Source organism: Martes martes (assembly GCF_963455335.1).
Source record: "Martes martes genome assembly, chromosome: X".
Taxonomy (NCBI): Eukaryota; Metazoa; Chordata; class Mammalia; order Carnivora; family Mustelidae; genus Martes; species Martes martes.
The window spans coordinates 58,659,077-58,670,077 of record NC_137897.1 but is presented as its reverse complement, the minus strand read 5'-3'; the positions used below and the strand labels follow the sequence as shown (position 1 = coordinate 58,670,077).

Here is an 11,001-nt window from a genome sequence, read left to right as displayed (position 1 = left end):
AGAATTTAAACGAGTTCCACACCCAGCATGGAACTGGATGCCGGGATTCATCTCATGACCCTGAGATCATGACCTGAGCTGAAATCAAGAGTTAGGCACTTAACCGACTGAGCCACCCAGGCACCCTCCAATAGAGTTTCTTTTTTTCTTTTTTTAAATATTTTATTTATTTGGTATATATAGAGAGAGAGAGCACAAGCAGGGGGAGCAGCAGGCAGAGGGAGAGGGAGATGCAGGCTTCCCTACTGAGCAAGGAGCCTGATGCAGGGCTCCATCCCAGGACTCTGGGATAACACAAGCTGAAGGCAGATACGACTAAACCACCCAGGAGCCCCTCCAACTGAGTTTCTTAAAAAGAAAGTTTCACAGAGGAATCCATGATACTAGTATGATTCCATCTGACCCATATGATTCTATCTGAAGCACAGGCTCAATCAACTGATCTTTTTATTCAGTTCCACCACAAATGAGCCCTTCTTGCCAAGGGATGGGGACTTTGGATTTGCTAGCCACTTCTCTCCACTTTTTAGAAATCTCCAGCCCTTCTTTTTGTGTAAATACAAGTAAGCATATCTTACTCCTTTCCCTGTGGTTTATTGACTGCTCTCAAGTCAGGTCTTGTATAAAATGAAAAGAAAGTTTGGCAATTCTGACATATAAATGTTCCAGAAAACTCTGGACTATCTGACATTTTTAAAACTGGGTGGTTGCCCAATACAGACTTCTTATTTTACAGGTAAAGAAATAGGTAAAATATCATAGAGATATGAATCATGTAAAATTCTGCTTACTGCTTCATTTCATCAAATTTGTACCTACCATTCATGGTTTATTCGTGTAATAGGATAAGTGAGTATACGTTTGAGATTTTTGTAATAGCTGCTTGGCCATCAGCAGTCTCTCCTTTTTTTTAAGATTTATTTATTTATTTGAGGGAGAGAGGGGCAGAGTGAGAGGGAGAGAGAGAATCCTCAAACAAATTTCCTGCTAAGCACAGTGGCCAACGTGTGGCTTGATCCCAGGACCCTGAAATCATGACCTGAGCCAAAATCAAGAGTTGAACACTTAACCAAGTGAGCCACCCAGGCACCCTGAAGTCTGTGTTTTTAATACAGGGATGGATATTTTGCTGAGAAGAAGGTCTAGGATAAAGGGGGGCTATAATAAACACAGATTTATATGTCTACCACATGTTGTGATGGCATGTGGTAGACAACTCCATTTCAGATGGCCTTGTTTTCTATTGTTTTTCATATACCTACCACCCAGGTAGGTGGGCAGGAGAAAAGGGGCTATAGATAGGTGTTCTTTTTTTTAAAAAATTTTTATTTCTTCTCAGCGTAACAGTATTCATTGTTTTTGCACCACACTCAGTGCTCCATGCAATCCGTGCCCTCCCTAATACCCACCACCTGGTTCCCCCAACCTCCCACACCCCACCCCTTCAAAACCCTCAGGTTGTTTTTCAGAGTCCGTAGTCTCTCATGGTTCAACTCCCCTTCCAATTTCCCTCAACTCCCTTCTCCTCTCCATCTCCCCTTGTCCTCCGTGTTATTTGTTATGGTCCACAAATAAGTGAAACCATATGATAATTGACTCTCTCTGCTTGACTTATTTCACTCAGCATAATCTCTTCCAGTCCTGTCCATGTTGCTACAAAAGTTGGGTAGTCATCCTTTCTGATGGAGGCATAATACTCCATAGTGTATATGGACCACATCTTCCTTATCCATTCATCCGTTGAAGGGCATCTTGGTTCTTTCCACAGTTTGGCGACCGTGGCCATTGCTGCTATAAACATTGGGGTACAGATGGCCCTTCTTTTCACTACATATAGATAGGTATTCTATGCCCTAAAAATACCAGGTGATGTAGGGACCTTTTCATAAATTTCAGATTTTCTTTGTAGCAAAATTTTAAAATCCTGCTGGGCTCAGAGGAATATTTGTCAATAAAAGAGTTAAGGTCACGAAAGTTGAGAAACCGAGAAAGAAATTCTCTACCTCTTTCCATCCTTAGCAGTCAAATTTTAAGACAGAGAGAGAGAGAAAAGCTGAGTGTGATGTATATGTGTGTGTATGTATGAATTGCCTTGTTTTTGAAGAGTTTTAGATCATCTGAAGTGGAAATGAGACAAACAGAAATAAACCCAATCACTACATACATACATTTGTTATCTCAGGTCACTCTGGACTTCATTTTGCATCCTTCCTAACTGGATGGCCATGATTAGGTTAAATACATTCTTATTTGGAAGAAGGTGTAAGTTTGCCTGCTTCTTCAGATTTCCATTAGGAGTAGTATGGTAGCCTAGAGAAGATAGAAGTACTTAGGATGTATGAATGAATTGTAAGTTTAAAATTGAAATAAGATAAAAACAGAGAGGGAGGCAAACCATAACATACTGTACAGTTAAGAGAAGAAACAGGGTGGATGGAGGGAGGTGGGTGGGAGATGGGCTAAGTGGGCAATGGATGTTAAAGATGGCACTTGTTGGGTGTTATATGTATGTGATGAAACACTAAATTCTACTCCTGAAACCAATACTACACTATATGTTAACTAACTTGAATTTAAATAAAATTTTAAAAACAGGTTTATATAGTGGGTATAAACTATGAAACAAACAAAAAAAAACAATAGAAACAAAGTCTGGAAATGTAAATTCCAGTGAGCCTTTTAAGACCTCTCTAACTGAAATAACCTTAAAACAGAAAAAAATACATTAATGACTAACATTATATATTTAAAATGTGCAGGTTGAACATCATTTGGACTTGGAATGAAACAATAAGAGGTTACATTCATGGATAACCAACAAGATAAGGCTGTTGTTGCCTCAGCCAATGGAGAAAACACTCTGATTAATGGGGTCAAAGAAAATGGTAAGAGAACTTAATTATAGTATATACTATCTCTCCTAGTAGTCCTTTGTTATTACCGTAGATTTGTAGTATCCACAAAATGGACACTTGGAGCAGGTTAAGTCTAGGTTGCTTCTGAGATTGATATTAATTCTAAATTTTATTCCACCAAATTTCTAACTGGGATAGAAGGTACTGTAAGTTCTATCCAATCCAGACACTTTGCTCTTGCAAATCATCTCTGTCAGATGAATACTTGAGTTCCTCAGAATTCATAGTGAATTAGAAATATGCTCTGATGTGTGGCTTGGAACATCTAGATACAGAGGAGCTTCCAGAATAGAAGTCTGAATGATTGGACTAAGCTTTATAGCTTAAAACCACAACTATCCCACCTGATCATTTTCCCACCCTGAAAACCTTGACTTTCCAGTTAATCAAGCAGTCCAATTATCTCCTTATTCCGAGGAGAACTCTGTGTCTAAAGAAAAAGCTTACTCTAAAGAAATACTATTTTTCACTTGGGTGAATGTTCAATATAAAATCAGTGTTATTCTTTAACTTTGTAATTTTTAGTTATAAAGCCAGAGAAGTTGAGCCTTAGCTTATATAAGATCAAGCTTATATAAGCTGATCAAAGGAAACTGATCAAAGGAAAGAGAGTTCATGAGTGTGGTCTAAGACTGTCATTTCTTTACCTTTTCTCCAGATTCAGAGGACCAGGATGTGACAATAAAGTCATTGGCAGCTCTAGAAGCAACTGCACCAATCCAGCCTATACCAGTGGTTCAAAAAGAGACCCTAATGTATCCCAGGGGTCTCCTGCCTCTGCCTTCTAAGAAACCTTGTATGCAGAACCCTCCATCTCCTTTGGGGCTAATTGAAGCACCTGAGCATGCTGCTAATAGTGCTTCTGTGAATGCCATTTCCCTTACATCTGGTGTTGCAAAAAGCCTGCATACATGGTCACTGCCCAATGAGTGTGAGAAAGCTCCATTTGCCATAATGGAGCCTGCAGGCATGTCAGCTCTGAATGGGGACTGCCTCATGCAGCCAAGCCGGACTTGTTTGGGCTGCTTCATGGAAGCCAAGGATGCAGTAGATCCTGAGCCTGGGATCAGTCTGAAAGTTGGTGATCTAAATAAGGATTATGAAACATGTGCAGTTTCTGATATAGGGATTCAGTGTATTAATGCTGGAGAAAACATGAAATATGGAGAGCAGCTGCTCTCAGACCAGCTCCTAGGCTTTCCTCTGCACAAATCAAGGGCAGGAGAAAAACGGGAAGCTGAGAAGTCTGACATCGACTTGGAGGATCCAGCTCAGAAAAGTTATTATGAGGCATTACTGTTAGACAAGTGTAATACGGAAGAGGCTTTGCTGGCAAATTCCAATCAAGATTGGGGTTACTTTGAGACTTTCATTAGTGAGAGTAAGATTGAACTACTTGACCTCTGTTCCAAAAATGAGCTGTCTGTCAACTTATTCTCTGAAGAAGATGTGGATAACTACATGTTCGATGATGATGAGTCAACGCTGGGCAGTGATGTCTGTTCCTTGAAAATTCGATATGAGTCCTTCCAAGACAATGTTAGAGACAAGACTACCCTTTTAATGCAGGAGGATGCCCAATTCAACTTTTTCCCCAGTGTCTTTACTACCTGCCCCAAGCGAGAGTCTAAGAGTGGGGTCCTGAAGCAGAACAGTGATCTTTCCCAGTTCAAGGTCCCTGATGTGAATATCATCTGGGGGGAGGAGGATAAAAACTTGGACAAGAAGAAAGGCAAAGAAGAGGGACAGGAAGACAAGGGTATAGAGAAAAAGGATGAAAAGGATAATGGAGAAAAATCCGCCTTAAATAAACCATGCAGTGGGACTGAAGTAGGGCAATTTAAGAATCCAAAGCACGGCCATCTTGCCAATTCCTTGGAGGCATCAGGGAATTTCAGTGATGACAGTTCCTTCATTGAGGTCTCTTATGATGCCATGGGGGAGATCAAGGACTGTAGCCGCTATATGGCTCGGGACACTAATTCTGGCAGCACCTCCTCCCAGCAGAACTATGGGCTGAGAGCCAAGAGAAAAGTCAGGTACAGTGAAGATTATCTATATGATGTTGACTCACTAGAAGGTGAAAAAGTAAATGAGAGGAAGGAATGGCTGCCAGGTGGTTCCAAAGAGGAAGATGATGATGAATGGTGTCCCAAAAAGAGAAGAAAAGTAACCCGTAAGGAGCCTCCTGTTATTATCAAATATATCATCATCAATCGCTTTAAAGGTGAGAAAAATATGCTGGTGAAGTTGGGTAGGGTAGATTCTAGTGAGACAACAGTTAATTTAAGTGAGAATCAGCTCAATAAATATGCCAAGCTGGCCCCCTTGAAGGGCTTCTGGCAGAAGAAGAAAAAACAGAGAAACAGCAACACTGACTCCAACAAGATACCCTTATGCCAAAAACAAAACTTTGAAACAGGTAGCTTTGAGGTGTCATTCCTGCCACCTGCTCGCAAACGAAAATCTAAACTTGGCAATAGGCACAGGATTCAAAGAATCCCATCTGTGGAAACTTCAGCAAGTGGTAAGCAGATTTCATTCTGTAGTGATCAGAGGCAAGGTAGTACTCGTAAAGAAGATGGAGGCCTGAAAGGTACAGTGAAGTCAGCACCTTTACCTGTCCCCAGCTGCGCAAGTGGATCACATTTAAATGATATGACAGGCCCTGACTCAGTGAAAGTCAAAGCCCAAGATGTAGGATTTAAGGGACCAGAGAGGAAAGTGCTCAACAAAATCAAATTTAAAAGTGAAGCCAGGTTAAAATCCAAGAAAATCAAAGCTGGGCAAGAAAACAAGCCAATTGTTCAAATCAGCCCTCTTTTGGAAGATCAACCCTCTACAGCTGATTTAAAGAATGAAGATATTCCTGGGACCTCAAACAATTCTCATCTATCTGAATTTCATGAGGCAAAGGTTGTTAAGAATTCTACTTTCTTACCAACCACCTGCTCTTCTGAAATGCCTTTATCATCTGCTAATGTTGCCACCAATATACCTGTTATCCCTGGAGGGTATCTGCAGACATTGTTAGATGCTTCTGATTTGTCAAATAATACTGGTATATCATACTTTGCTCACCATTCTCCAGAGCAAAATGAAGGCAGCCTCACTCAAACAGAAAAATCTTTTGTGCCTCTCCAGCCTGCCCAGGACTGTGTGCTTTCCTCACCCTCTGAGTCTGAGCTGCAGCAATCATCCCAAAACTTCAAAATAGAATCAAGCAACTATGGAAATATGTGGCCCAACAAACCTACTTCTGGCCCCCAGGAATTCGTGGCTGAAGTCTCAAGGGAGATAGCTCCAACCCAATCTAATGAATTTGGAGTCTCCCAAGTAGTCTCCATGGAAAATAACCTCACAGCTACAACATACAATCGAATCTGCCTCAATAGTGGTGGCAGTAATTGCAACAAGGTCCTGTATGCCTCTGCACAAGACACCCAACTCCCATCTGATGACTCTTATCAATTATGTCACTTTAATAATGGAGAGATATGCTTTCCTTTCCAGCAGGGCCCAGCCAATATGGATGATGACCGGCTCTTTAGCTTTGATTCAATGGCCCCACTCTCTGTCAACTCAAGCAATTATTGCTCCTTAAGCTTGAAATCCTGTGAAAAAGATGGTGATGATGATATTACTGATGACTTCCTGGCCCACTGCAGCCCCAAGCTGGTGATCCAGCAGAGCATTGATGAGATAACACCATTAAAGGAGTCCACTGACCTCCTGGATATCTCCAACTTCACTCCTGACAAATTCCGCCACTCATCTCTCTCAGAGATGTCTCCACCTGACACCCCCAGTCTTTCACCTCAAATTACCAGATGTGAGAGTATCAAGACACTAGGAACACTGAAGGGGTTCCAAGAGGGTGTCCCAGGACCATTGAGCAGTATGGAAAAAATCAAGTGGGACTGCAGTACCCTTTCACGGCAGGTCCAAGTGGATGATGGATTTACTTTAAATAACCATCAGTTTCAGTTCCATATGTTCAATGATGAGGATTCTGTCAGCTTGCTCCAAAAAACTCCTTGCCTATCAACACTTAATGATCCATCTGGTCAAATGAGTACTAACAACAAAGTGTCAAAATCAAGAAAGAAAAGTTCACCCAACAAGAGTGGGGCTATGAACCAGAGCTCTTCTCAGAAAAACACCAGGAAAAAATCTCTCAAAGCCAACAACAAAGGGATTGAAAAGCCACCTGGCAAAACCTCCCGCCAGACCCCTAAGTCAACAAAGAAAGGGAAATATATGGCTGCAATCAATGGAGAGAAAATGCAAATTGGCATTGGCCGTGGGGGAGGCCAAATCAACAACATATCTTCCACAGGGAAGACATTGGCTGAATGTATCCAACATGGTAGCCCTGTGGCCTCCATGAAGATGCCAAGTCAAAAGGGACTTTCTGGAGATTGGACTTTGGGGAAAGAGAGTAGCCCTGTCTGGAGTGACCTGAACATGGGAACCAACACCAATAACCTCCTTGATGATGATCAACGGGAATTTCAGGAGCCTTCCTATATCTTGTCCAACATTGCCTCTGGTATGGCAGATGTACAGAGATTCATGATGGCCTCCATAGAGCCCCTTTGGGAACCCATGGAGCACCATGGAGACCCCAACATATTTTACTCCCCAGAGTCTAATAGCCTAAAATTAAAAACCCTCAAAATATTGGCTGGGACACCACAGGAATCTAAGAAAAAGGTCAACAGTGGGTCCCCAGGATCCACTAAGAATCACAGGTCCATCAAGGGTGTGAGTAAAAGCAATGGGAAAGCAGCGATAGGTGATCCTGGTCGTGCAAACATGCATGGTTATGAGGACTCTCGCTCTGCCTTCTTTGATAAAAAGTATAATAACCCGAGCACTTTAGGCAATAATGGACCAACACACAAAAAGTTATATCGTCACAAATCCAGCTCCAAGGCCCTGAGAGATGAGAAGTGTAAGGGAAAGTGCATGGAGCGAGAACAGGTCCACAAGGATGAGGCTGGGACAGCTTCTTTTGAAAAACTGAGGTAATACTGCACCAAAATGGCTGAGATGGTGTGTACCCTTAGCTTTCCTACTACCTGCTAAGCCCACAGTCCCTCATTTTTTCCTTCTTGAAAGCAAAAGTTTGCATGAAAGAAACTGTCCCATTCCCTTCTTTTTCAAATTAAAAAGAAAAAAAGTGCATGAAAATCCCTATACCTTTAAGCCACCCCCCAAATTGGGCAATTTTGTTGTGGCTTAGCTAGGGATAAACTCTAACAAGGCTACTTTTTCTGCTATTCAGCATTAGTTTTTCCTAATTGAGAAAATAGAACTAAAATATGCTCTTGAATGATTTTGGGAAGGGAAGGGCTTTGCAGGAAAAAACATTTTGAACAACAGAATCAAAAAGTTATATAGACAAAAGGGCAAGATCATTTAAGCAAAAAGAGCATAATTTGGAAAACGAAACCTCATCGTGTGGCAATTAGGAGTGCTTTCTAGTGCCCCCGTATCTATATCTCTTTCTGCATCATACAGCATTTAGTATGATGTAAACAAATTTAGGTTGTATGATCCCTTTTTGGGACATACACTAAAGCTAACTAAGGTGGCATAAATTGTTTGGTTTTTCTGCAGGGATTCCGACTACAATCTCCTAAAAGCAGAAACAGCATTTTGGGTTTTACCTGTGTTTGAAGAAGAAACTCACATTTTCCAGAAAGACATTTGATGTTTGTGTTTTATTTCTTTCAAAATATGCCTTGTGGTATGTATGTTGACATGTAAGTGCTTAAAGAAAAGAATTTTGAAGTGTGGGAATAAGTCTTTGGAAGCAAACTTTAATCTAATGTTCTATGTAAAAGACTTCAAAAGTCATACAGTTGCACAAGTAGTTTATGCACTATTTACCCAAGGAAGAAAAGGAAAACATTGTGCCAAACTACACACAAGTGACTGTATTGTATATATTTTTACTTCTATAGCAACATTTGGTTGTGAGTATTTGGGGATCTTGTCCCTGTTGATTTATTAGAAACATTCCAGTGATTCTTGCTATTAACCACCCCCACTTATGTGGATAGCACCTATAGATCACAGTGGAAAAATATGTTGTGTTACACAATTTACCAAAACTTAAAGGATACTGTTCGAAATGTGCCAAATTTCCTTACCTCATCTCACAGATTCACCCCACAGTTTAAAGCTCCTTAATGGATATATATATATATGTATATATATATATATATATATGCATATATATACATATATATATGCATACATACATTATTTTGAAATTTTAAACTCTGCTGTCCTGTGTGGAAACATAAACAATTAAATAAGGCACAAAAAAGTTTTGTTTGTTCCATTGTCTAACAGTTCAATTGTCGAGAAAGTCTGGAAGTCACAACAGCTAAGTCCATCAGGGACCTACTATATGCATTTACAGAACCTTTTACAAGGAAACAAAACAGCTGCTTTAAAGTTTGTTTCCTAAAAGCAAAATCTGTAGCTGAAAATTAAAGTGCAAAGTTATATTGCTGATACTTTATATCTCAGTTTTATATATTTTATAATAGTCTGGGATAAATTATAAAATAGCTATAAAATCAACACTAATGACAAATGAAGTACATAGATTGCTTTTATTTAAGTAGTTTCATAAATGTTTTGTCAAAAGTGCATTCATATCATGGCTTTAGTGTTCTTTCAGTGTTTAATCTTGCAATGCCAATGTCATTTAAAGAAAATGTTAAGGCATCTCAGTTCAACTCCTATGAGTTATGTACACATATTAGCTAAGCTGAACAATTTGTGGTAACAACTAATCAGGGCCATATATACTTAGTCTGAGGATGACTAGTATTTGATGCCAAACACTAAACTTAAATTTCAATTTTTATATACATTTTTGAAATCACATTTTTATTCTGCCTTTCCCCCTTTTGTCTTTAAAGTTCACAGCTTCAACACTACTAGTGTTGCTTTTTCTTCCCCTTTATTCACCACTTGACTTCTAACATTGATCTATTTTCTTTGCACAGTTGAAGGCCTGTGTGTCTGATGACTGATGCATTATGGCACAGATGAGATAATGGATGTAAAAGCGCTTTGTAGATCGTAAAGTGCTATACAGATATAGGGGATTGATATTATTAATGTTGTTGGTTGTTGTCGTTGTTACTCTTACTATTCTTACTAATACTGTTACTAACCTATTAACTTGTGAATATATAGGCTGTGGGTGGGAGGGTGGAGAATAAGTGGGTGGGGGAAAGGGAGATTTGAAAAAAAAAAAAGGAAGATGTTTCAAAAGGAAAATTTTAAGCAAAATGTAAACCTACCTAGTCATTGCCACCTAAATATATTCACAAATAGAAAAGCAACATTTGAAAGTAGTCAGAGAGAAATGGAAGGAAGCCTGTCACATATATAAGTACATACACTTTCCAGTCCATGATTCCTTTCACCAGCCTGCTCTACTACTTATAACTAGGTAGTAAAATGAACAAGCCTGTGTTCTTGGTAGTGTGATTGTGTGTGTCTGTGGGAATGAGTGGGTGAGGAGCATTTTGTGAGATTGCTTCAGGCCTATTCCTAGGCTTTGATGATCTGTGTGTGGTGAGTCTTCGAAAATTACTTAATGGAAAGGCACGAGATGAAACATGTCTCCTACTCTACAGCTGCCATCCAGAATGGAAAACAATCAGACTGGAACACTTTCTTCTATTTCTCCACTCTGATAGCTAGCTGTTTATGCTTAATGCTATGCCTGGCTCTTAGGAACTAGATTTTGTTTTATTTTTATTTCTTTGTTTGTTTGTTTGTTCAGTTTTGCAGCTGCTTTAGGTTTGGAATCACCAACTCTACCTGTATTATGATCCCCAAGACTCCAGACCTCAAAGTCACTTACAGGAATGGAGTGCTCTCTATGTAATCAAAAGGTGGCAATTAAGGAAATAAAGAAAATGTTCCATGGATACAATGTGCTTTATAAAAAAAAAATATGGGAGGAGTTGTCCCAGTTTTTCTCAGTTCAGCTTTGGAAAATGGGGTGGGGGTGGGGTAGAAGGACAACCTGAAACTTTCAGAAACAGTT

The 11,001-nt window shown here is 39.9% G+C and overlaps 1 protein-coding gene across 1 annotated transcript; it reads left to right on the top strand.

Annotated features, from left to right (window-relative positions):
• Positions 1-2,806: 2,806 nt before the first annotated feature.
• Positions 2,807-8,634, top strand: NEXMIF (neurite extension and migration factor; the record flags this gene model as incomplete). The annotated part of the gene is made up of 3 exons (XM_080795170.1): positions 2,807-2,885; positions 3,574-7,945; positions 8,541-8,634. The coding sequence occupies 3 exons, from the start codon at positions 2,807-2,809 to the stop codon at positions 8,632-8,634; spliced, it is 4,545 nt and encodes a 1,514-aa protein (XP_080651296.1).
• Positions 8,635-11,001: the final 2,367 nt, after the last annotated feature.